We start from the raw sequence: 26,282 nt of genomic DNA, 5'->3' as shown, positions 1-26,282 counted from the left end.
GCTGTAGCTTGGGGTGCCAAAATGCTAAACTGCCAGATTTGTTGTTTTATATCGTTTTAAAGTATGCCATTTGTTGGTTTGTGTACCAGAATTGCAAAAAAATCCAAAACATAAGCATGCAGCCTTTGCCCCTAGTTCCAGCTATCACTTTCAGCGCAGCGGCTATGGTCAGGGACCATGCATAATTCCTTATAATGTAGCTAATTTCCTTTTGTAAAATGTATATTTGTTTTTAAGCACATACAGCACCAAATATATTTATATCTAAAACAAAGTAAAGGCTTATGTATAACTTTGTACTTATATACCCAAAATGATCTTCAGTATTACAGAACTGTAATGTTTTCTACTTCCTCTCCATTCAACAGACACTCTCACAACTCCATCCCAGCTGTCTTCATAGAAATTTATTGACGGTGCATACACATGGCATTAAGTGCACAACTGTTTGCAGGCTAACAACTGTTGTAATCAGTACAGGAAAACACACCTATCCAGTTTGTTTCAACATTTCTTGTCATGTAACGTAAATATAGTTGGCTTCTTGGAACTTGGAACAAATGCCTTACTTCTCAAGGAACTCAAAGATTATCATCCTTAGATGACTGTAGTGTTACCCTCCTATTGACTCAAAATACCTTAATGCAATACTGACTCAATAGAAACACTGTCAAGGGAAAAGCAACCAACACATCCAGGTGCATTTAGGTTTCATACAAATCCAAATTAAAAACATTTTAATTCTGTAGAGCATTAAAAAAGATGCAGTCATATTCATTAGCAAAAATGAAAGGGAATAAGAAAATAAATAACTCATTACATTGTATAAAATAAGAGGGAATAAAGGGGTTTGAGTAAATGCTACATTTGTCTAGAAACATCAGGCCTATGATGGTAACATTAAGATAGCTGGAAACAAACTTTGCCTCTAAAGTGACCTTAAAAGGGAGCACTGACCTTTACCGCTATTTCATTTTTGAACTGATCCCTGTCAAAACAAGGTGGTATCATTCCAAAATTCATTTCCTTTAAAAAACACACTGTTTTCATCAGTAGTCAATCATATTGCACTTCAATAATCTGTTTGTGGGGAAGATGAGGCAAATGGGATTAAGGAATGCATTACAGGTCATGGTCGACTTGGGATTGAGTTGCAGGGACAATCACACCCTCCTCCATTTTCACATTTCACAACCCACCTCTTAGCTTTTATCTCTTTCTCATCTCCACTCTCTTCTGAAGGATGCACCAATAGCTGATATGGACTCTGTTCTACAGGGTACTAGACTCTTAATTATTGTCCCGTGACAATAAAATTAAGTTTTTGTCATAATACAGACTCAGAATTATCTTAACATTTCATTTGGCCCAAATAAAATGATTGGCTGGGCTTATAACAGGCCTGCGACAGCCACAGATACCAGATTTCCCCCCCCAGAGCATTTGATTTATTGATTGCTGTCAGGATGTAAAGAGAATTTCAACAAATATAACAAAAATGCTTCAGAAATACATTACCTACCCTATCTTTAATCCCTCTATGACCTCTAGTTACACAGCAATAATGTTAATGTGTATGAGCTGTTGTGGGCAAATCCAGCGGTAAGAAGGAAGCTAATTAAAAGTAATGAGCTGCGTGGGTTGTTCCTGTGTCAACCATATCAGCTACTGATATCATGAACCTTAACACAGTTCAACATAACTTTATACCAGATCAGTTCACCACTGAGAGCCATCAGCCTCCAGTCAAAATAAATCATAGTTACTAAATGCAAATTTTATTATAGATTATGGTTGTTATATTAGTGTTTTGAAAATGGCAACGTACTACTCAGAAATTTTACACAGCTATTGTACAAGGGTAGGGGTATCTATGTCCATAGAGTGGAGTGGACCAGCAAATTCCATGAAGACTAAACAGCATTTAGAAAAGAAAACACAGCACCATAGGTTTGTCTGCCAATTACACCACTTTACTGCCCTGAAATTAGAAGTGTGAAAATACAGACAGATCTGATTTTTTAAATTCTCATTAGCTTTGGTGAAATTCTCTGATGCTAGTTTGAGTACTGGTGCATCCCTATGTTCTTCTAGTTTCTCCTCCTTTTGACCTCAATCAGATACACATCCTCCTGACCCCACACTCGCAGCAGAACTTTGCGGATTCAACAGGGTACTTGGTCCCACAAGCATGACAGAACTTGCTCTTCATCCCACCGTTGCCAACTTCGTTACCGCCATCACCATTATTCCTGAGAAATTCAACAAAGTTGAATGAGCAGGAAGGTTAGAATCTACATACATTAAGTTGTTATTAATGATATTTTAGTGCAGGGCTGGTGATACTGTTGCTGATGTTAAGATTATTAAAAGCTTAAATAATGTAGGGATTTTAAGATACTCTAAACAGTATAATTTCTAAAGTAAACAAAAACATAAAGTCAACAAGCGATAGTGACGGTGATACAACATGCAAACAAAAAAATACCTTCAAATCCCTTTCAAAAGGTGGGGTATGCGATTCTGGAGAAATCCAATTCCATGACAAATACCATGATATACAGCGAACGACAACGCAGCAAGTAATGTAATTAACTTTAGCTAGGTTGTGGCCAAACAGGACAAGCTCTTTTTCCAGAGCCAGCAAACCAACTCCAGACATTGATACTCACAACTCTCCTGCTTCTAAAGCTAACATCACAACAGCAGCATATCTTGGCAGACTGGAAAGTAAGCTGAATGTTCTTTTTTTTTTTTTTTTTTTTTTTTTTAATAATTATGCAAGCTGTACAGTTTCTTTTGTTTAAGGAATTGGTCATAACTAAAGAGACCTGAAAAAACAAATTAAAATAAAATATAATAACATTTAATTGTAATTCTTATATTGAAATTATATCTGTAAGTCAAAGTAGAGGTGTATTTTGTAAAATTCTCTAAGTATGCATTATTTCCAGAGTAAAACAGGTTATAGAATGGGAACATAATGGATGCTCCAGCTGTATGCAATACACAACCAAACCACAAGAGGTCAGGATTGTTCAGCAAGACTGTAAGGTGGTTGTATTGTGCTTTTCATTATTTCTCACATTACCTTTTTGGTGAAAAGGTGATAGTGAACTGGCTCACCTAGATATGCAGGTGTCTACTTTCTTCTTGTTGACTGCTATTCCAGACTGAGTGTTCCTCACAGAGCCAAGGCCAGAGCTCACTGTTCGGGTCTTACTTCCCACACTGAGAGGAAAAAAGAAAGACAAGGATGCGTCATATGCAAAACACTTGGAGGGCTGGGTTTGTAAAGACAGATCGAGGTTTAAAACTGCAATTTTAGGGTTCAAAACTCACATTTGAGCTGCTACTGACCTACTATATTCACAGATCGGACATGTTATGCTTATGACGCCATCAGCTAAGTCAATTATGGTGTGTATAATATCTTTCTATCAACACACCTGTCCACCTGTGCGGCTATCTTGCAGTGCAGTGTTTGTGTGTGTGTGTGTGTGTGTGTGTGTGTGTGTGTGTGTGTGTGTGTGTGTGTGTGCACTGACCCTGATGGAGGGCTTGTAAGGCCGGAAGGATTACTCCTCAAGGAACCTGCAGAGGAGACCTTACTAGATGGGATTCCTAGAGCAAGAGAGTGAGAGAAAAAAAACAAATGAGAGAGTGGTACAGGAACATGTGCATGTAACTGTAGTCCATGTAATAATCTTAGCTTAACCTGTGCCATTTCATTTAAATAATCTGTCACAAATATACAGAATTGTCAGGTGTGAATACAACACCCTGTGATGTACAATCAACACAGCTGTGCCCTTACCACTAGGCTGTCCAAGGCCTGATCTCTGGGGTAAACGAGAGGAGGCCGAAGGGATCGTTGACACAGCAGGAGAGTTGGCCTTCTTTACAGAAGCAGGAGGCTTGAGCTGAAGACAGAGAGAGGCAATGGAAAATAAGTACATACTTAAATACATAATATAAAACATTAGCTATGGATGGTCATGGCATTAAGCATTACCATAGTCGCTCTACTTGGAGACACAGAAATAGGAATAGGACACACAGGTCATGTATCACTATACTGTAGCCTTCTTGACTGCTTGACCAAGGGCAGACCATACTGTAGATGTATCTATACATTGAGTATGGTTGGTGGTTGTGCGTGTGTGAAAGTTTGTTATGCACTGTGATACCTTCAAATATGTGAATGTGTGCGATGGTTTGGCTTTACAAACAGGTATAATAACATGTTTTAAACTGCCGTGAGGAAGAAAATCAGAGAAAGCTTAAAAAAATTGAAAAACTGACTGAGCGTTACAGATTCATAGCAAATATAAAAAAAATATACTCCACCATGGCACACTGAGAAATGTAAGTGACAATGATCAATGGCCATGGTTTTCTCAGTATGATGGAAAAAGCAGAGCTCTTAACCACAATGGTTTAGACCAAGCTGTTTTTATTGGCTGCCAAATGAACTCCCCAGTCTTGTGCCATAGCTGTTGCTAAGTGATAATTTTATGCCTGCTGCAAATGGGTGTCTCACCATGGTAATAACAGACAAGGAATTGTTATGGATTTATGAACAACACTTCTTAATTAAAGTTGCAGGTGGCACCATAACACTGACAGAATATTGGCATGTAGATTAGATCAGGTTAGAGACATCCTGGATTTCCTGCAGAGCCTGTTCGATAGCAGTCGAGCTGCATCCACCTTGGGGGTGTTTGTGGCAGCTATTACAGCGGATGATGGTCTGGACTGCTTCACAGCCAGGAGTCACCCACTGGTGAAGCGCTTCCTGCAGGGGGACCACAGGCTGAGGCCCCCTGCTCGTCACTCCATTCCTCAATGGGACCTCCAAACAGTGCTGGACGGCCTTGCGGGTGTGCCTTTTGAGCCTCTGGATCAGGCAGACCTGGAGGTTCTGTCACTTAAGACGGCGCTCCTCCTAGCTCTGGCATCTGCCAAGAGGGTGGGGGACCTGTGCGCCTACTGTACACTCCTCTTGTACGTCTGTCAGTGACAACTGGGTTGGTGGAACTGCATCCGAATCCGTCCTTTCGGCCCCAAGTTATCACCTCTTTGCTCAGGTCTAGTCGTTCACTAAAAACTCTCAAGCTTCACAATATAGCATCATCAAGGTCTTAAGGCTGTTCTTCACAAGACCCATATCAGAGGTAAATTTTCGCCACTTCTGAAATGTATGCAAAGTTTCATGAGTTTTCGAGCACCTTTAGCGCCTCAAAAATGTGAAAAAAGATGTGATTCATTCACAAAGAATAATAATTCCTAGCATTTCAGCTGTCGCTGCTCAGGCCCTAAATATAAAGAATTGGCAATAACATAGAATTCAAAATTTATTAAGAATTTAGGCAAGAGCGGCTATGTAGCCATCTACACATACACTCTAATCATACCTGTACCTCTGTGCGACCAGGAGGCTTCTTAGCATCTCCTATCTTGGTCTTGGTGGGCATACGGGCGGCCTTCTCCTGGCAGAACTTGATGTGTCTGTCAGCTGCACTCTCGTTGAACCTCCGCTGACAGAAAGGGCACTGCACATAGTCTGAAGTAAAACAGGTGGCGAGAAAATATACAGTACCTGTAACTGCATCTAATTTAAAACAAATCCTGTATATAGAAACAATTTTAAGTACTGCTACATGAGGAAGATTTGACTTGTATTTCTCTTTTCTCTTGCAACTGTAAACTCACTACCACATTCTGAGGCAAAACCATTTCCAGCCCATATTTATAATTTTGTTAGTAATGTTTTCTACTTTCACCTGCTTTACTGTGTCTAAAAAACAATTATCATTACTTGCAGAAGCAGACATATGAAGTCTAGAAAGGAATCATGAGCCCTGGAAAGCAGCTGTTTTGTTCCCAATTATAATAATAATTTCTTAACAGTACCCATAATACAGTAATAGTTTTTACTGTCATTCTTCTGTTTCTTGCTTAATTCCATAGAGCAGCTACGTGTTACCTGGGTCATAAGTAGGAGGCGGAGGTGGGGGTAATGGTCCCCCATCCTTCATGACTTGAGTGAGGACCTTGGCAGCCCGGATGGTAGCAATGAAGTCCTCATGTTTCTTGCGCCAGTTGGATGGCTTCTTGGGGGGTTCTGCCTGGCAGGAGGCAACACAGAGGAGATGCTCTGTTACACCAGCCTGTTTTTCTTTCAAACCACAACCTTAAACAGCTATTGCTACTGTCAAGGTAAACCTTATCACTGCCATTCTGATGGGCTCTCATTACTTAAGCTGAATGTGTTCTCATTATTTATGAGCTGGCTGGATATTTTGAGAAGATCACCTACTCTCTCTAGTTACTCTCTATCTTAAACAAAGAAAATCTTACTGAGCCACTAGGATGCCCAAAAACCAGTTGTAATCTGAAATATTCTCTTGACCAAAACTTTAAATGATTACGTTCTTAATTTGAAATTCCTATAATTGAAGTCACAGTTTTACCACATGCAGATCTAAACAACATGCTTCCCACTCTTATAACTAATGAACTTTTAGTTAATGAACATTTATATTAAGCCTTGACATGTAAAAAAAACAAAAAAAAAACAACGTTTTTTCCACAGTGGCAGTCTGGGTCTTAACTAAACAGGGTTCAACTGTAAGGTTTTTTTTTCCACTTGCCCGGTCGGGCCAGTGGGTCAGAAATCTACTTGCCCAAAATGAATTTTTACTTGCCCCTATACAAATTGTTTTATTTATTAGTGTAACATTAATTGTCATTTTTACTCTTTATAAATAAAGTAAATATATCAGAACAAGGACACACTGTGTCATAGATGCAAAGCAACAAACATTCTTGCATATCGCGTGAGTGATAAATTATCTGAATTAACTTTGTCTTTGTCATTTTTCCGTGAGTAGGGATGGGTATCATTGGGATTATATTGATACTACTATTCTTATTGGTTCTTTTTCATTCCTAAATAATTGCTTTAAAAATATATATATTATTTTAAAAAAGAATAAATTCAAAACAGGATTAGAATTGAATATTGTAAATATAACTAAATGTTTCTAAAGCAGCAACAGTAAAGTTCAAGTCACTAATAAATAAATTGTTTTCACTGGAAACAAATCTAAAATGTCAGTAAATAAATCATATTCCTGACATCAAAATACTGAATGATGTCTGTGTTCTTCATTCTTTCTAAACATCAGTATCAGTCCTTCCTCCTGTCCTCTGTCCTCCTCCCTCTGCTGCTGGTGTGATTCACTGCTGTTACCGCTGGTAGAGGGAGGAGGGGCTGGTTTGTCTCAGCCAGCAGCTAAGTTTACAAGAATTTGCAAAATTAAGACTAAAGATAAACAGACTACACACAGACAGCTTCGTTTAAGCTTGTGTATTGATAAAGCATTGCTTTTTACTCGCAGAGGTTTTATTGCACTTACGTACAGTAAAATTACGGAAAAATACAGGTGTTTAATTATTTTTTGCCCTGGGCAATCTTTATTGTTGAGCCCTGCTAAAGCTGATGATTTCTGACAGAAGTCGTTCACTGAGCGTCCTCTGAGCTGCTTCTGTGGCAACATGATAGCCCCGCTGACTTCCTACTTCATCCTATATGGTCACAGTCTTCATGTTCATTAAGCATGTTTGTCTGACAAACACAGATGATTTTGAGAACTGAAGGAAATGTTTCTTTTTTCCCTCTAACCATGCACTATTTGCAGTATATTCCTCAAGACCGTGACTGCATAATACATTTCTATATAATCTTATATTTTGACAACTCAATCAACATTATTATCATTTTTGGCTCCTTATTAAGGACTTCCAAATTGCCAATGATGTGGTACAGAATCACAAAACAACTAGAGGTATGTCCTGTTCATACCACAAAACTGAGAATACTGTTATTCTAGTGGGAGGACAGAGTGAGTGTGCAGCAGTTAGTTGAAGCCAAGACAACAGAAAGATTTTTTTTTTTAAGTTGACATCTTAACAGCTGCCAGGCAACAGACTTCAAACTGGGCACTAAAGGATTAGCCAGTTTTGGTTACTCAGAGTGACCTTAAGTGCCTTGAGACTTCCTTACAATCTCTATGAAGGTAGTGCCATAAACAAAGCACTGTATTTTTAAGGATAGTTGTCAAAGAGTAAGAGTATGAGTCTACGACAGGTTCAAAAGAATTAGTGCAGCTTGAGAAGATAGAGTTAAGAACATTGCCAGTTGTAGATTGTGAGAAGGTTAAGGAAAATACAACAGCTTTAGTTTAAAAAAACAACAACTAATACGACCACCAGTATGAGTTGACGCGCCTCCAAACTATTTAAGCCAATGATTCAAAGCAAGGATATCAATATTTATAAAGCCAGAAACAGTGAGTGAATACCTCTTGGGATTCAGCAGATTAAGTGTGCCACTAAAAATCATTTATACAGACAGAAAGGACAAATGAAAAAAAGACTAATCAACTTACTTTCTCAGTAGAAGATGAACTTTGTGACTGAAATACAATTGAAAGTGATTTACATTTGAAAATAACCTGCCAACACAAAAGACTGAATGTCCTAAATAGCAGCAAAGATTGAAAACATGAGCTGTTCACCACAGTGATGATCATAATGTTGAGCACATCTTACAGCTGATTCTTCTCTGGGTTCCAGTGACCTAAGTTAAATGTATTTATAGCAGTTGTTCAGATTAGCCAGGATAAACATGGCGACTGCCATATTTATAGCTGCTGTTTTGAGCTGTGTGCCCTAAAAATCTACAGTGTCTTGAATTGTGATATGGAATATTAGTATCTAAACTAGCACCGTCCAAACCACTACTCTAGGTCTTGCATTGTAAATATCTATAGTGGATAGATGAATGAATGACTTCAGGTTAAAGATAGATGGGTCATTTTTATCATGAAAGCAGATGAAAATTACCATAAGAATATTAAAGCAAAAAAAACAACAACGTTTTGAAAAACATGTGAAATTCAGCTTAAATTCATCAAGTTTTCAGAGTTTCCAGATGTACAACTATAAGCATTTTTTTCTTCCTATTAATAATCATATTGAACGCTCATGGATATTTCGTGTTGAGTTTCCACCTCCCTCCTAAGGTGTAGTCTTACCTTTGGTTTGATTGGTTTGAGCGTGGGGATGTCTGTGCCCTCAGCTCTCTGTCTACTGGAGTCAAAAATCTTCCTCCTTTTGGTCGTTGACTTTTGGCAGATTTTCGCATGCTTCTCCTGTAGAAAGAGAATATAGATGCACAATGCGCAATAACTACACAGCATAAAACTTAATCTGTTTCTACATGTTTTGGAAACACTTGCTATCATTTGAGATTTGTACCTTTCTATTATGCGCTGTCAATTTGTTTCAATCACATTTCCAAAGTTTGGGTTTTTTTGAAAGAGGCAAAAAGCAAGACAAACATGATTTCTCTGATTGCAGCTGCAAAGTCAAGAATACAAACACTTCTTTCAAATAAAATCTAACTACAAACTAGTCTGTAACACTAACACCAGTAATCTACTGAATCTTGCATCCAGTTGTTTCAACCTCATAATGTAGACACAAGCACATATGCCTACACAAATACACTCATGCCAACAAAATAATTCTCTAATGCATCATGCATTAATATAGCAATTGTCAACTAACTGAGTGCTTATATAAAAGCATTATTTAGTATTACTCAGTATTTGCATTACCGGGAAACAATATGTTACAATAACTTATTGAAATCATTGTAGCTTTGATGTGGTAAAACCCAACTCTGTATTACATTTTAGTCATGTTAACATAAAGTTATGATAATAGTAAATACAGTGGTGGTATTAAAAATATGCATCATAGGCATCTTTATCTATATAGACAATCACATGTACAAAATGTTTTACACAATAATCATTCATTTATAAATGAAAGTGTTGTAAGTCAACTCAATAGTGAGTACATTTTATTGTTAAAAGTGGCCCCTATGAAATAGCTTCAAGTTTTCAGTTTGATCCCTTGGTAACATATTCCATTACATAGCAACCATTATCTACAATCTGCACTCCTGGATTTCAATTTGACAATGCATTTTAGTACTACAGCAGATCCTTTGTCAGGGTTTTAAATCATGTACTCTAAAATCTTACACATTTGCTTTAACAAACAGCTTTACTACTTTGTTAAAACCCTCTCTAGAAAGAGCTCTTCACAGGGCCCTACTGACTATTTGGATTGTTGCCAATGACACATCCAAACAGCTGATATGCAGCTGATAATAACTGTGGAAAATATTGTCACCACAGCAACCTCAACAAGTCTTAGTACATGCTTAACACAATAAATGCATCTTTTTAGCAAAAATAATTACCATCAAGTCGCAAATTTTAGCTGAACTAAATCCACTGCATCCTCTTCAAAATGTGTCTGCTCTTACAACACTCTACCTTTCTTCTGATTATTACAGTATATCACATTATATATCAATAAAGGAATGTTAAAAATGACCAAGGAGTGCTTGTTTATACCAGGACTTTAGGGAAGAACCATCTTTTACAGGTATTGCATTGAGCCAGATCCTCAGCAGGAGGAGCTTCACCGTCTGCAAAAATGAGAGATTAAATTCTGATTGTAGTGGGGGAGGTTAAATGTCATGGAGAACAGAAATGGACCAAAGCTGGCCACCTTTGTCTTACTGATAAAATTATTACATGTAGGTATTAAACATTAGGTTTATTATTACACAGCCAATATTTGATACATGTAAATACTTACTTTCGCTCTCCTAGATTCTGTTTTGGACATTGTTGTTGGAACAATGACCTAGCCACAATGTCATAAATTGTTGCCTTGATTAACTTAGTTAATTTTACACAATTTCCACCAATCATTTCCAAATGCTGAAAAACTGACTAGAGGTAACTTAGCTAGCTAAGTTTACAAATTCAAAAACGTCGTTCGAATATCGATGTCGTCAGTATAACGGTAGGTACTATTCAAAACAATTAACATCTAACGGTTCCTTGCAATACTAAGGTTTAATTCATGTCAAGGTTCATTAGTTAGCAGGATGCTAACACTGGATAGCCCCTATGGCTAATGTAGGGATCACACCCATTCGGAGACAGTCGGTAGCTAGCTTCATCTTTGGCCCTGACGATACCTAGCATTACTTGGGCTAAATCCCAAAGAAAAAAGAGATCGCTGACAAAAACTGTTAAGCTAAAGCGGTAGCGTTAAAGAATCCGCCCATTTAGAAGGATAAAAACGAAGAGGTTGTGAGTTCGACTTTGCCACAAAATAACTAAAATAAACGCATGGACGGTAATTTATCTCACCTTCAAATTCTTCCATCATTAGGTTATCTCTTGTCTGATGCTGCTGTTGTTACAGACGGCCAAAAGTAGCCAGAGGAACTGAGAGGATTCACCCTTGCCCACTTCCGGCTTCGCTAAAATACACAGGACACAGCCTCAAATTTGTAACATTAACCCTATTTCTCAAAAAATATTGTAATACATGTGGAATACAGCAATATATTTGTTCTTTGTAAGATACTGATAGTGTTGTGACAACCATACATTTTGCTTAGTAGGTTTCTCGTATATGGGCAATGTAGTTTTGTCTTATATTGTATGGGTGATATTACGAGGATTTGGTCATACATTACTAGATACGATTCTAAATAATTATTGATTCATATTCAGTTTTTGTACCCCCATGGCATAATTCAAGTTTAAGAGACAATGGCTTTCATAGGCTGGGATTGAAAGCTAACTATCTTGACATCACTGATCTTTGGCTACCAATAGCAACTGGATTGTCTAATGCCGCTTCATGTGCTAACATCCGCGTATTTCATTGGTTGTTACTGCAGGGTTTGGGTTAATGCATAGACTGTATATGCGTGGGAGGCAACCCCTTTTCTCCTGTTCCCATTATTATTCCCAAATATTGCATTAATGTAAGCCAAGTAAAGCCATCACTTTTGCAATTTTGATATCAGGTAGGTCCTCTCTCATTTTACAGAAATCTAGTAAATTCAGGTGTTGCAGGTTTAGCTTGCTCCAGTGATTTAATGAAGTGTTATAATCCCCAGCCTCAGATAGAAAAATATTGATTCATGATTTTCCTAATGAAACAGACAAAAACGTTTTCTTCTACTTGATGGCTTTATTCAGCTTAGCAAATTGTGGATATATATATATATATATATATATATATATATATATATATATATATATATATATATATATATATATATATATATATTTATTTATTTATTTATTTTCCACAATACAAGGTCTGGTCAATCAAATTAGGCCTATTGGTAGGTTGGTTTACTTTCTATTTCAACCTTGTCTGGTGACAGACCTCATTTAAAGATAACTGTGATCATAGCTCCCAAACAATGAAACTATTGTATCCCCTTGTTGCCTTTGTTGGCTCAAACACTTTCCCAGAGTACTTGGAAGTTCCCTGTTTGGCATATTGAGCACATGTGCCATCTGAATGGAGTAGGCCTAATTCACAGCCAGACGCTATGAGACCACAGTAAACGTGTTACTGAATGGCTATCGCCTTTCTGCCTTCATCACAACAAGATCACTGTTCTGTTCTCACACTGACTCTCTGTGATCTCCCTCTGCCTCTCTCTCTTACACACACACACACACACACACACACACACACACACACACACACACACACACACCAGATATATACAATAACTGCCCTGTCTGTTAATCTGTCATCTGACCTTTTAGCTTTAATTGAAAATTGTTAGGATAGTGGTCCTTCTGGGTTCATCTGAATTTGGACAATCTGAGTTTCTTTTAGACAGTAATTCCTGTTTTTCTCTACATAATATTATGTAATAATAACATCTATTATTTTCTACTCATACTATATGCAAATATATAGATAACTGTGCAGAAGGCATCACAGTTTCTGAATATTACTGTGATATATGTATCATATTAGTCTAGTTATTTTATTTATACCAATTAAAATGTTGAATGGATGCGAGTACCAATCTGATGTATATTATCAAAATAAATAAAAAAATAATGGAATAAATAAATAAGCCAGTGGAAATTCTGAGTGCAGGTAACTTGGCCGATGATGCAAATAGTTACTTTCAAGCCCTGACTGTAAAATACTGTATTAGCTTACGTACATCACAAACAAGGGCTTTATTTTGAAAAGTGTACCCGGAAGCTGTAGTATTCTGGCATTGGCTTGACTTTGGTAAATCCTCTTTCGTGAGCGCAGTGGGGAATACCAAAGTGGCATTCAAGCTGATGTGATTGACCCCTTCGAATATTTGGAAGCCCTTTAACCCAAACAGGTAGGCTACCTTGCTGATAATAATAACTGTAGGAATAGAGTGTCCATGTCTGGCATCGTAATGTCATGTGTAACGTTAATATCCGTGCAGGCTGCGTTTACTCTTTGGGGGTCTTTGTCGTCAGAGAATACATATAGCTGTTGATTTATTATTGAAATCAGTTTGAGCATGTCGATCCTCCTGCACCATTAATGGCTAGGTCTTTACTGTGTCAACAATGCAAGTGATTTATTAGAGGACTCTGCGCACGACTATAGTTGATGCGCTGCAGCGCCTCCACTTAGCCCTTAATAGATTATATGTGTTGGAAGACATCTATTTAGACCATACTCTAATAAAGGTTTTTAATGAACTAATGACAGCTCATACAGAACCATGGCAAGGGCGCTTAATAAATTACATAACTAATTCTGCCATAATCCTACAGCCTATAGATTTAATAGGATGCTGTAGAAATGACACTTTACTTCACTATACTTTGTAAGCTCATATTGTAATGGTATTGAGATATTGGTGGTAACTATATTTGGGAATAAAATGATTACTTTTCTAAATGGCTGTGTGGGAGTATTGTGTGTTTGTTTATGTGTGTGTGCATGTGTGCATTAGAGAGAAAGTGTGAGAGAGTGCTGGGCATCATTCCCAGTTACGCCCAGGCCAACTAGAATAACACTGGCATAAGTTTCCGGGACTCCATTCCTGCACTCCCCTCATCACTGCAGCACTCATTGCTAATTTTCTGTTTGGCAGCACAACAAATCAAATGGTTGCAGAGCAGGAGCAGCCAAGTTTTTTTTTTTTTACTTTTTAAAAAACTTTTTAGTCAGTGACAGAGAGGACAGGGTACAATGGCCTGTTGTATTATTCATTTGTTTGGAGTCTTTGCTAGATATATTGTTGTTCAGGCCAGCTGAGCTCTAGTTCCCACATGGGAGCAAAGCCATAAGGACAGCAGGAGCCTCTGCAAGAGCAGGACACATGTTCACACAAACACAAGCACACACACACACACACAGTTAATCTGCTGATGTTCTACTTCATGGGTGCAGCAGTGTGACTAAACTATGTAAACTGTAAAATTTATATTTCATAGAATATGAGCATAGGAAACACATGCCAAGAATGTTCTGTCACTTTTAGTTCACATTATATGTTTTGTGCTGAATGACCTTTCTCCTTGGATTATGGTTTGAGCCTTTAACACTGCAGAATGTCCATTTATTTAGCACTAACTGGCAATTGCACATGGCCATCTGTTGGGTCTTGCCTGTCTTGACACCATTTTTAGAATGACAGCTGAGTGGGAGCATGCTCAGATGATGACAGAGGAGGCGTCCAAAAATAGCCACGGTCAATCGTAGCTTGCTTGGCTCTGCAAATAGCCACAAATGTATGTGGGAGCTGAGGTCATTTTTGCAAATTGCCCTATTAGTTATAAACCTAATATTTAGACTGGAGTAAAACCAAACTATCCTTTGAGTGCCCAAGGGTATATGAAGTCTCAGAAAAGCTTGTTTTTCTTTGTACTCTTATATGTTATAAGTGCATATATTAAAAATCGATAAAGTAAAAAAAAACTGACAGACTGATGGATTTTAATTAGTGAAAATGGGACAGGGAAGCCAGAACCTGCTCAGTGCTGAAGGGCAGCCTCACCCAGGCAGATGTGAGAACATTAACAGAGGGGTTTAACCTAAATCTCCGTGGCAACACAGCTCCCATGATGCTCCATGCTTACTCCAAGTGGGATGACATTTGAATACAGTACTGTCCTCCCTTGTGCCATAATTACCCCGGTGAGTGTGTGTTTTTGGTTGCTGTATTGCTTCAGTTCAAGAGCACCCTCATTTGTGTTTCCATTCCACTTGTAGCCTGTACCCAAGACTGAGATTAAAATAGATTATTCGAGGATTAGGTCACAGGATAAGTGGAGGGAGGGATGTATTGAGTGCATGGGTAACCCACTGTGCCACTTTCTTCATGTCAACATAAACTGCCACTGCATCTATTTTCCGAAGTTGCTTAGGACAAACTGCCCAAATTCTCAGCATTTCAGTCTTTCAAAAAACTTGTGTGTGTGTGTGTGTCCATGTGCACCTGTGCTTGTAGTAAGTGTGTGCTGCTGTGTGTGCCAGGCCCTGCTATGGTGAGGTGTGTTAGCGATGACGGATGTGGAGGCGACCTATGAGGACTTCATCGCCTCTCGACGGTCCGGCCGCAGGAATGCCATCCATGAAATCCCAGCAGCCCCTGGAGTGCAGGGACCCCCTGACCTGTCACAGAGTCTGGCACAGCTCAACATCAACAAGTCAGGTGAGAAACATCACTGATCATATTGGCACATATTTTCACGGTGGCCACGATGAACAAGTAAGTAAGGACTGGTATCAAGAACTTGGAATAATTTTGTGTGATTTAAAAGGATAATTAATATACTGTAGCTTGTTATTGTTGGAAAATTGTAAAAATGTGTTTCAATTGCATCTATCAAGAGTATGGAGTGCACATGGACAGTGGGCAGTTCAGTGTCTTTTTCGATACTACCACCAGGGGATGCCAAAGCCTAAAACGTTTTGGCTTTAATAATGGCTATTTATTAAGTTTAAGATGTGTACATACAAAATCATTTCACTAGTTTGGAAGCCAGTCATGGTATGCAAGTGTATAATATATATAAGTGTATAAACTTGGAACCTCCAGTGCACATACACTGAGAATGGACTTTACAGCGAAGTAGGAGACATCTTATGTCAGGCGCTTAAACTTTTGAAATGAACAATATTTGCATAGTCATAGATTCTGTCATGACCGCTGTCCATGGTGCTGAATCAGGGCCTGTCCTGGGCATTTCCCCACATTTGCCCTGGCAGGCTGGCGGGCTGGCGGAGACTGATAGCCAATAGTTTGCTTTGACTGATCAGCCTCATAATTTTTTTCCCTCCACTGACTTCCAGTCAGTTCTGCCTTGTTAAGAGAGTTATGTACTTCAGTGCCTTTTGTCCATGGTCAGAAATGACGCTGGTGGTGTGTTCTCTGTACTTGTGCCCAGTTACAGATTCTGGATTTTTCAATGAGGAAGAGGGAGTAGATGTCATTTTAAGAAATTTTAACAGACTCAAATTATTAATCAAAACAGAATATTAATGTATGTCTTAAACATGTCTGGAAGGCATCTGACCATCAATTTCACTGGTTCTACCTTGGTGACATCTATTCCTGTTGTTTTCATGTTGACTTCCTCGCTGATTCAACCAACCTCATTTGCATCACTGACTTCACGTGTAGTAACTTATGCATGAAACTGTCTCTCTCTGTCCCTCTGTCTGTCAGGTGATGAGGGAGAAGACACTGAGAAAAGCCAGGACTCTCCAGCTAAAGAAGAGGAGACTCAAGCTGAGGGCAGCTAAGCAGCAAAGGGCTGCTGACATTTGTGGACTCAAACAACTGCTTCTTCTTGTCTAGCTGAACCCTGAATGCTAGGCCTCTAACTGGCCAGTTGCATCTAATGACTATGAACAGACACAGCAAAATCCTCTACTGCCACCATGCCACAATGCCTGTGTGACTGTCAGTGGTCCTGGGAGGAAAGGAGAGAAGGGAAAAGAGGCCCTTCAAGGTTTTTGGGGCACGCTTAATTGTTTCCCCTGAATTAAAATGTTGTCTTCCCTTCCCCCCTTGCCTTCAGTCAATCACCACTGATGTGGCTGAAACACTTCCAGGGAACCGAGGACAGTGATTGGACACCTACTCTTCCTCTGCTCTTCTTCATGCATCAACGCATGCACGTGTCCCTCTATCAATGCTCACTGTTGACTATTTCCAAAGCCCCTCAATGATTTGTTTTTGTATATTTGTTTATTTTGGGCCATGGATGTAGCTCCACTGAATTTTGGGTGAGCTTGCTTGACATTATCTCACAACTGCACTCCAGTGTTTTAAAAGTTGAACATCCCTGAACATCCCAAGGGAGGGTGGTATTGTATTTTGAGTTAAATCTTGTTTTACTAAGTATAGTTAATAATCATATTTAATCATCCCACTCATTGTCTGCACCTGGTCTATGGAGAAGTCTTCAGTCGTGTAGTATGTGATGGATGCAGGAGTTCTCATAGGCTACATACAAAAGGTGTCCATATTATACTGTGTCCTGGTTATCCTAGATCAATATACTGCCGTTTAGCTCATCCAGATGTGTGTCTGTGTGTGTGTGTGTGAGGATGTGTGTGTTTAAAATGTGATTTGGTTTACTTTGGAAATTGAGATAAATGATTTATTTGCTGCTGGAGATTAGAAAAGATACAATACTGATTGCACTCAAGTACACTAGCGTGTTATATATAATGTATTATATTATTGTTTATTAGAGGTGTGTATGTGTGTATTTCTCTGTGATATGGGGTATCAGAATGATTATCGTTGTGATTGTACAGAATTTTGTATTTCCCATTTTTCCTGTCAGTCAACCTTTCATTTTGAACTTCAGAAAGAACCACCCCTCTCAGTACTCTAATGGTAGCTATAATACACTGCCTTTTTCTGTTATACCAGTCAAATATGTGAATATGCACTCTAAAACTGTATCTTGAATTCATATAATACTGACATACTTTTGGGTGATTATTTTCTCAAAACTGATGACATCACTTGTCTGTCTTTGCTTGTTTTATGAAATCTTAGATGCATACAATTTTAAGACTGAATATGAAATTAAATGACTAGTTAAAGGGGCATTTCTACATTGTATTTACAGGTCAAGAATAATGTATACATTGAGTCAGGTATAGTGTGATTTCATGACAAGTACTGTTGCACTGTAGGTGACTTAGAGCACCCATGATCATGTTGTATTTACCATATTGTTATTTTCTGCAGCTCATTCATGAATTATGTCACTGTGTTGTCAATGACTTTACTGCATAATGCCCTCATATTTGATTTGACTTTGTTAGTTTTGATGTGCAGTTAAATCTCAATGAAATTCAAGACAAATTCATGTGCTGTATGTTGTCCTGTCCACAGAGGAGAGGGGCTGAGTAAACAAGGTAATTGTGTCCCTCTAGTGGTTAATGTTAGCCCTACTATTGCGCCACAGAAAAGCCACAGCACTGGCCAATTTTGTTTTGTAATGATAGCTAAGGTACTGTGATCCAGTAGATACTGTTACTATCAGTCATTGTGGTGCCCTATTGTGATTTTAGGTCTCTATGATGGGATAGATACTGTGATTGTTGGCCCATGTGATAGTATTGGTGCTTTACAATTATAGACCAATGTAATACAAACGATAGTGATTATGCCTGTGTTGGTTTTTAATTCAAGGTTATACTTTATAATGCAGTCCTATACTGTATATCTACTGTATAATAGCTTCACCAATATACAGTATCTAATCGTTCATCACAAAGCTCACAAAGCTGTGACACAACAAGGCAACTTTTACACACTACTGAAGCTCAAAGTGTCCCTTAAGTACATATTTTACTTTGAAACACAACAACTCTCCTTTCATATGAAAAAAGCTGTCTTGTTGTACAAAGAATGTCTCTGTGCTGTACCTAAAATAACCCAAGAGTGGACTGAATGGACTTTGCTTGTGAGATAACTTATCTTAGTTTATGAAGGTAGGAGATACTAGGTGATTGAGGGTCTAATTGTTCAGGTACTGTCCCAACAGATGATAAAATCCGACAGACATGGTGTCTTACTGTATGTAAAAACAACATATGACCATGATTGCTCTTGGAGTGTTGGCTGGATTCATTCTTATAATCTTGTCTAACTGAAGAGTGGGAATACATCTCAGAACTTGACATGTTTCTTTTAATGAAAAGGATGAGCACAAGTACAATAACAGTCATAGCAGTACAATAGAATAATATGGATTACATAACAAACAGTGATATATATATGCTTAAGTGAGATTTTGATACACACAAAAGGAATAAATCTGCATCTTTCTTTGATACAATCACAATAATTTTAAAGAGATGAGGAAGTCCACCGTGTCCATCCTCATCACACTTTTGTCTAAAACACAACACTATTCAGCAGTGTGTTTTCCAACGTTCAAAGTTCAGTTTTTTGGGAGATCTCAAAAGGAATTTTTACATATACACAACTGACTAATTTCCTTGGGGGATAAAAAATCCATGCATATCCTTTTGGAGCTCAGTGTTCACGTATGCTCGAGCTACTTCTTTGAATGTTCTGCCATCAAGAATCAGGATGAAATTAGACTGGCTTGGGTTTGAGTTGATAACTGATGTTAAGACCACACCTGCAAATGGGAAGGAAGAGTGTTAGAGTTTGAGATTGTCAGATGACGGCAGGTTTCAAATTGAACTTTTACTTCAAAATACAGTTTAAATACAGTCTCGTGAGTACAGATGTGGTCAGTGAGGGATCTCATCGTTTTAGGCTGGTATTCCTGTCTATTTGTACTCTAGCTGACATATAGTATGTACACGCCACACATATACATGTCATACATTGTGCATGCACACCACACAGTATTCTCACCATCATCCTCCGACTCTGCATTTGGTCTGGGGATGAACACAGGCTCTGACGGCCAGCAGTTGTCCTCACTCCAGTTAACCCTTTCCTTGGTTTCTGTGTCAAACTTCCCAATCTACAGTAAATGAGTAGATTAGGAAAAATAATTAAGACACAGTTTAACTCTGCCTGTACAAACAGCTCATGGTGATCTGATAACACCCTCAGAGAGGTTGTGATCAGCAATTATTTACACACATAGAGGACAGCGTGACCGCTTAATTATAAAAATATATGAAAATATAGAAAATTCAATCAGCAAATGACCGTAGTTGTACTTTTCCCTTCACATTTTAGTCATATTAGTGTTCCTCATTGTTGCAGTCAAAAGGGGAAGCATAATAAATAGTGATCTATTGAGTTCATTCGAGAAAAGGGGGTAAAGCTATTGTGTATGTTAGCATGTATGAAATACAATATTCCTCGTTGTTGTTAATTGTTGCTAATGTTGGTAAATGTTTTTGGGGCTCAAAATAAGTCAAAGGAATCACCTCAACCATGATCTGCTTTATTTATCTATTTTTGAATAAAAATAAATTAGAAAATGTTCCAGGCCTGAAGCAAATGTACAAGGCCCGTCTTCCTAAGAGGAAGCTCTAGCAATGATTTTCATCAGCATAACGTTTGCTTAAATTTTTTCCTTTTGCTCATCCTGCTTTTTATTCACTTGGGTTTTACCCATATCCAAACACAATTAAAGTTCAAAGAAAACCCAAAGCTCTTTTCTGTTATTGAGATTTTGTGTCAAGTGGGAATAAATAAAAACTGACTGTCTAAACCAAGATGTTTCCTTTTGTACCTTCCTCTTTGCAGGCACTATACCACTGGACTGTGGGTATGCAGTGAGAAGCAAGGAAAACTCTTTTACAAAATACAAAAGCTTTGATATTCAATACTTTGAAGTCTCACTGAGTTTATCACTTCTTTCCATTGTTTCTGGTACCTTGATGTATAAGTGTACCCAGTGGAAAGGACATGTTAGTATTACAGCCACAGTCACGAAGTGGTTTGGTCTTTGTTGGGGCAATCTGTAATTCACACTTGTTCCACCAACTGGTAATTCTCAGTTCTGTAATTTGCTTCCTACCTAAAAACAATGCTGCCAGGAACAATATATTTCCCAATAGCCCTGCACTTAAAATCTCTGTTTCTTCAAGAGTCTGCAAGTTTCGTGTCTCTCTTGGCAAATAACACTTATGAGACTGTAAGAAATCACAAAGAAGGATGTTCCCACCAGTTCTGTTTTGCAAAAACCAAATCAAAAACAAAAGGGAATGTTACCTCTTTTGCCAGTGCAGACTCCTCCACACAGTTCCCGTAGACAAACCGGTGCCTCTTGCCGTTGATGTCATAATTAATTCTGGGTAATTCAAAACCTGATAGAAATAAAATGACAATTTGTTTTGTATCAACAAATAAATTACTCTTAAAGACACAATACTCAATTAATCAATAATGACTTGATTTGCTCTAAGTGTCTATTTGAGTGGCACTGATTTTACCTTGACAGAGCACCTCTGCCTGGCACATTAGTTTGCCTTCTTTCTCCTTCACAGCACTGGCTGTCGTGTATTTGACTTTCACCAGGTCCTCTCCAACCGCAATGCCCTGCAAAACCCAGTCAAAAAGTCAAAATGAAGCGTTAGAGGAACCTCTTGTCTAAATTTCAGGATGAAATCAATTCCATTTTTGCAAAATCCCACCTTGTCTAAGCGGATGGGAAGTGCAAATCTTCTGTAGCTTGGTTTGGAGTAGGTATTGTCATGGAACCCGGCGTTTTCTTTCAGGTTGCTCAGGTAGAACATATCATAAAGGCTGTTATCTTTGTAGGCGATGACATCGAAGATCACGTGACCGTCTTCCTCGAAAGCATTCACGTGATGGTAGACGACCATTGCTCCAGTGTAGTACTTTGTCTCTACCTCTTTGCCAGTCTTTCTGTCTATCAGGTGGATCAAAGTCTGTTGAAGAAATAAACATTTAGAAAGACAGTACACAGTTATGTAAAGAATTTAGATCTAGAGTCCATAACACTGGTAGACTTGTGCACACCCTTTCCCCCTGGCATCTACAGCTGCTTCATACTTACTTCAGTAGTATTAATATAATGAATGACTCAGACAGCGGTGACCCCTTACATTTTCCTCAGGGCAGAATTTCAGGCAGCTCGCCCAGTTGACTCCTCTCATGTATGCAGTGGCCATCTTGAGGATGTCCAGTTTCAAAGGCTGCTCGATGAAGATGAAGTAGTTGTCCGTCATGCCGAAGCTGTGGTAGTAGCTGGGTGTGAGCAGCGAGCGGCAAGCAACTGTGCAGATCACCTCCACATTCTTCAGTGCAGGGGCACTCTCGCCTTTGTCTGAAGGTATAAAACATAAAGAGCAAAAGAAAGAAACAAATTAAGAGAGAAGTAAAAAAAAAAAAAGAAACTTAAAATTGTATTAAAGTATTATATTCATTTGTTGGTATATAAATGATAAATATAACAGTGAATATTCAGTTCATTAGTAATAATTGTAAATATTGTTGGGTTTCGAGGTCTGATGTAGCAATCATAATGATGTTAATGACCAACCACATATGATTGATTCTGTGATAATCATTCAGTGTGGACTGGACTTTTCGGCCGATAGTGTATACCAATATTATCTATGCAACTGTGATATATATATATAAAAAAATATATATATATATATATATATATATATATATATATATATATATATATATATATATATATATATATATATATATATTTGCATAGTCTTGTGTTGAATCTTAACCTTCTGCAGCTTCTACAAAGTACAGCTGATAGGAAGAGAGAGCACTGACATAGTAGAGCATGTTATGAGGTTTATATACCTTTCTCTGAAACAGCAGGGACTTTGAACAGTATGTATTTAGTCTTGCCCTTCTCTGCTATTGAAGTCCCGATGTTGTACGCGTTGCCCTCTTTGTCATAGTGTGGATGGGACGAAGCCAAGTTTATCGGCAGGTACTTCATGTAGTCCACCTGTGTGAAACAGTTCAGCAACTCCTGAGCTCTGAAGTAAACTCTTCATGTGGACGTGTGTTAATAATGATCATTGGTAAGTGAATATGATCAGCTGTGGATGTTACCTTGTCCTGAGTCTCCAGGGTCACAGGATCAATCTTGCGGATGTAGTTGGTTTCAGAGGTGGCATAATAGTCATTTCCATATTTAAGGACATTGCTTGCGCCGTTGTCAGTGAAATCAGGCACTGTGTGGTTGAGAAAGGTAATCGCCCTGAAAAGAAAGAAGAAGAAATTTGATGAAATATATATTAGAAAGGGAGGTAGGGGGTCATACTGAGGTTCCCTTAGAAACGTATGATTGATTTGCAAATCCACAACAGGGAGGGGGTTTCTCCAACACAAAAGACTGATTATGAGATTCTTAAAAAAAACTGTTAGTGGCGTGCATCTCAATGAGTCCCCCTGTTTTATAAGACTGTGACATATTTGTGTATTGCAGATTTACATTAGAATCATATCAAGTTTTCATATGACTACTACAAAAACACGATAAGAGGAATAAAATAATTATAATTTTGTTTGTGAAAAAAAAAATTACGAGTGTGCTTACTTGACAATGAAATTCTTGCTTGGATCTGGGTAGGCCATTGTCCCCATTTCAGACACAACTATCCTGTTTGCAGCCATGTTAGCTTTATAGGTATCACCTCTAAGAAATCTGCTTCTGTGGGTCACTTCACCTGTAAAAAAAAAAAATCTTTTATTATTATTTGTACTTCACGTTTGTTCATTTAGTGTGCTCACTGACATACAGCGCTTAACAGAAATTATGTCACAGATCAACAACTGTGAAGCCAACAATGTGGTAGTCTGCCACCTTTTCCTCCTCCTGTCTTTTGCTCTGCCTGAAGGATTATCCGGTGCTGGTGATCACCGCTCCTGTCGTTTCCTGGATTCCTGTCAGCCTGTCTGCCTGCTTCTCCAGCCAGCTTCACCTTGCCTGTCGTCATCAGTCCACATTGCCTGTTCACCATCACTGCTACTTTCCTGGGGTTACCAAGTTCGACATCGCTGGTTTCGCTCTGAACTATTACGCCCCTTCCCACTATTCTACTTTATTACAAATAAAGTGTGTATTGGATTATAAGACATCACGGTATTCTACATTTTTTGGGGTTCGAAGATCGTACATACGATAAACAAGGCTTTCAGAATCTTTGTTACGATATTTCAGAAATTAAACCTGAATGGCATTCATGTTAGAATTGCAAGACCAACCATCTTTGAAGGCGAAGCTGTGCATGATAGCCATCCCATCAAACCAGTGGTTGTAGCTTGTGTCCCCCACAGAAAAGATGCCAGGGCCATTGCGCAGCAGTGTGCCTTGCAGCCAGCTGGGAATACTCCCTAAACGAGAAGAAATGGTACAGAAAATCATGAAACCTTCAGCAATGTACTTAAGTCAGTACATCTGTTGGTCATTCAATAGTGTAAAAACTCGACCTATACCTTTCACTTCTGCTTTAAAGGGCTCCGGCCTCTCCTCTGCGTTCTTAGAAAAGTCTGTAGCCATGCTTGCTGACATAGGAGTGAAGAACACGTGGAGGTGTCTGAAGAAATACTGCAACTTACAACGGTGCAAACCACTCCCTTTAAAGCTCTTGTCTTCCTTGGGAGGCTGGCAAAAGGACGTATTACTTTATCTGTATGTGCTGACTTCATTAAAATACTGCAACTCATTTCTGCAAAATGCCCTCCACAGAAAAAAAGGTTCAACTTTGGCAGTCATAGTTTTAATCATGTACTGATTGATCGTTTTTTACCTGTTGTAAATGTAGACCTCTTACTGCACCTTTGGCTTCTCTGACTAGTTTGCATAATCAGCAATCCACTTGTGCCACCATGTGTATTTTTTTTATTTCCTTATATTTTGATTCAGTTTGTTGAGTTGAATACTGCATATTCAGTGTTTTCTGGATCACCTAGTAATTAACGTGTAAAAAACACACATAGAGGGATTTTTGTAACTGAGCCTGCAGAACAGTTAGCGTAATATTCCTGCAGGGAGTTTTAGTGTGAATTAAGATGATCTTAGATTAATTAACTTCTTTTATCTGCTTTGGTGATCAAGGTTGTAATATTGCTTTATGACCGTACATCACCGGGTAGTGATAGAAAGATGCTTTATGTGTTTTACTATCACGTAGGCTACATGTGTTTTATTTCCTGTGGAATTATTTTTCTTGGAAAGGATGTGTAGTGACACCCAGACAGGGTAATTAACAATAAACCCCTTGATGACTATACCTCAGAAGGGAGACAAACAGACCCGGGCAGAGGTTAAAAAAAAGCCTTTTACCAATATCTTAATTAAAGGTTAAAGATGCTTGTTAACCTTCAAACAGTAATGTCTAAAATGAGTGCCAAAGTGTTTCACATACTCACATTTTCAAGGCTTTACACAAAGATAGCTGAATTACTATCAGCATTTAGGTGTACTTCAGGTTTTATGGTTTGCTAATGTACTTGAATGTACAACTTCAAATAATCTGATACTCAGCAGTGTTTAATGATAAGTGTGCATATAATTTATTTGATTGTTTGTGATTCTAATGAAAACCTTTGTATGCTGATGCATGTCAGTCTTGTTTAAATCTTGCTGCCATGATAAATACAGATATTTCCATTTTACTGTTTACCACAGTGTGCCTTGACGTTCTGGGGTCTTCTGCTGTCTCCATAATAACTGTGTATGGTTTGTATGCTTTTACTGTGACTTATGTTTGTTAAAGAAGATTCAGTCTTCTTCTGATTATTTATTTTTTATCTTTTCGTCACAATCTGCTCCTCAGTTCCCCTCTGCCTCTGCCTCCAGCCCCTGCTCACTTCTCCCAGGCCATGTTCTTCCCTTCAACTCCCCTAATCACCCTTTACTACATATACCAGTTCACTTGCTTTGTTCCTTGCCAGCTTATGTTATGTTGCTGTGTGCGTCATGTCTTGGTTCCCTGTCTCACCTGTGTTTTGACCTTTTTCCTGTTTATTGGACTTTGGATTCCTGCCTGCTCCTTACTGGATTTGTTTTTGTTTGCTTGTGCTGGACTGCTGTCTGGTTTTAACCCTTGCCTGCCTCACCTTCCAGTAAGCCCTTGTACCTCTGTAAGTTATTACAATCATTGAACTGCATCTGCTCGGCCTCAGTGGTCTGCCTTTGGGTCCTATCCCATGTGTACCAGTTACCCTGCACTCACCAGCCATGACGCTTTTAGCCTCTCAAGTCATACTCAGGGAGCAGATATATGTGAAATAATGGTTTCAAAGTAAACAAAGGTAACAGAGTAGTCTGACAGTAAGGTGTGGATAGATTAATTGCCTCTGGGTACTCTGATTTTAGCACCATTCTCCATCC

At 38.5% G+C, this 26,282-nt stretch overlaps 3 protein-coding genes across 8 annotated transcripts; 1 reads left to right on the top strand and 2 right to left on the bottom strand.

Moving 5' to 3' along the window:
* Positions 1–392: 392 nt before the first annotated feature.
* Positions 393–11,434, bottom strand: zc2hc1a (zinc finger, C2HC-type containing 1A). 3 transcript variants are annotated; one of them, XM_044176676.1, is made up of 10 exons: positions 11,310–11,434; positions 10,500–10,573; positions 9,105–9,221; positions 8,457–8,483; positions 5,990–6,131; positions 5,424–5,566; positions 3,818–3,923; positions 3,549–3,624; positions 3,127–3,231; positions 393–2,252 (listed from the first exon to the last, which is right to left on the bottom strand). In XM_044176676.1, exons 1-10 carry the CDS (start codon positions 11,326–11,328, stop codon positions 2,117–2,119), a joined length of 945 nt encoding a protein of 314 aa, XP_044032611.1. In that variant the 5' UTR covers positions 11,329–11,434; the 3' UTR covers positions 393–2,116. The 3 variants fall into 3 exon arrangements, with proteins under 3 accessions (XP_044032611.1, XP_044032610.1, XP_044032612.1); XM_044176675.1 differs by having other exon boundaries at positions 5,418–5,566; positions 11,310–11,433; XM_044176677.1 differs by lacking the exon at positions 8,457–8,483 and having other exon boundaries at positions 5,418–5,566; positions 11,310–11,433.
* On the top strand, positions 10,610–18,615 carry pkia (cAMP-dependent protein kinase inhibitor alpha). 3 transcript variants are annotated; one of them, XM_044176682.1, is made up of 3 exons: positions 10,610–10,956; positions 15,457–15,634; positions 16,652–18,615. In XM_044176682.1, the coding sequence occupies exons 2-3, from the start codon at positions 15,484–15,486 to the stop codon at positions 16,726–16,728; spliced, it is 228 nt and encodes a 75-aa protein (XP_044032617.1). In that variant the 5' UTR covers positions 10,610–10,956; positions 15,457–15,483; the 3' UTR covers positions 16,729–18,615. The 3 variants fall into 3 exon arrangements, with proteins under 3 accessions (XP_044032617.1, XP_044032616.1, XP_044032615.1); XM_044176681.1 differs by lacking the exon at positions 10,610–10,956 and adding an exon at positions 13,194–13,321 and having other exon boundaries at positions 15,431–15,634; XM_044176680.1 differs by lacking the exon at positions 10,610–10,956 and adding an exon at positions 13,208–13,321.
* A 505-nt stretch (positions 18,616–19,120) lies between these two features.
* On the bottom strand, positions 19,121–24,541 carry bco1 (beta-carotene oxygenase 1). 2 transcript variants are annotated; one of them, XM_044176673.1, is made up of 12 exons: positions 24,383–24,541; positions 24,152–24,280; positions 23,751–23,873; positions 23,484–23,613; positions 22,997–23,144; positions 22,739–22,889; positions 22,015–22,235; positions 21,580–21,837; positions 21,379–21,484; positions 21,158–21,252; positions 19,841–19,952; positions 19,121–19,598 (listed from the first exon to the last, which is right to left on the bottom strand). In XM_044176673.1, the coding sequence occupies exons 1-12, from the start codon at positions 24,456–24,458 to the stop codon at positions 19,444–19,446; spliced, it is 1,704 nt and encodes a 567-aa protein (XP_044032608.1). In that variant the 5' UTR covers positions 24,459–24,541; the 3' UTR covers positions 19,121–19,443. The 2 variants fall into 2 exon arrangements, with proteins under 2 accessions (XP_044032608.1, XP_044032609.1); XM_044176674.1 differs by lacking the exon at positions 23,751–23,873.
* Between the last annotated feature and the right edge of the window lie 1,741 nt (positions 24,542–26,282).

This window comes from Siniperca chuatsi, linkage group LG19, assembly GCF_020085105.1.
Source record: "Siniperca chuatsi isolate FFG_IHB_CAS linkage group LG19, ASM2008510v1, whole genome shotgun sequence".
Lineage (NCBI taxonomy): Eukaryota > Metazoa > Chordata > Actinopteri > Centrarchiformes > Sinipercidae > Siniperca > Siniperca chuatsi.
This window is presented reverse-complemented; position numbering and strand designations above follow the sequence as displayed.

Excerpts from the sequence above, each read along its gene's own strand:
- zc2hc1a (XM_044176675.1), bottom strand. Across the intron at positions 5,567-5,989 it reads GCCTCCTACTTATGACCCAG|ACTATGTGCAGTGCCCTTTC; the intron begins GTAACACGTAGC and ends GTTTTACTTCAG. Across the intron at positions 3,924-5,417 it reads CTGGTCGCACAGAGGTACAG|CTCAAGCCTCCTGCTTCTGT; the intron begins GTATGATTAGAG and ends CTCTGTCTTCAG.
- pkia (XM_044176682.1), top strand. The coding sequence starts at position 15,484 with ATGACGGATGTGGAGGCGACCTATGAGGACTTCATCGCCTCTCGACGG. Across the intron at positions 15,635-16,651 it reads GCTCAACATCAACAAGTCAG|GTGATGAGGGAGAAGACACT; the intron begins GTGAGAAACATC and ends TCTGTCTGTCAG.
- bco1 (XM_044176673.1), bottom strand. The coding sequence starts at position 24,458 with ATGTCAGCAAGCATGGCTACAGACTTTTCTAAGAACGCAGAGGAGAGG. Across the intron at positions 24,281-24,382 it reads CTTTAAAGCAGAAGTGAAAG|GGAGTATTCCCAGCTGGCTG; the intron begins GTATAGGTCGAG and ends CTTCTCGTTTAG. Across the intron at positions 21,838-22,014 it reads AATTCTGCCCTGAGGAAAAT|ACTTTGATCCACCTGATAGA; the intron begins GTAAGGGGTCAC and ends TTTCTTCAACAG.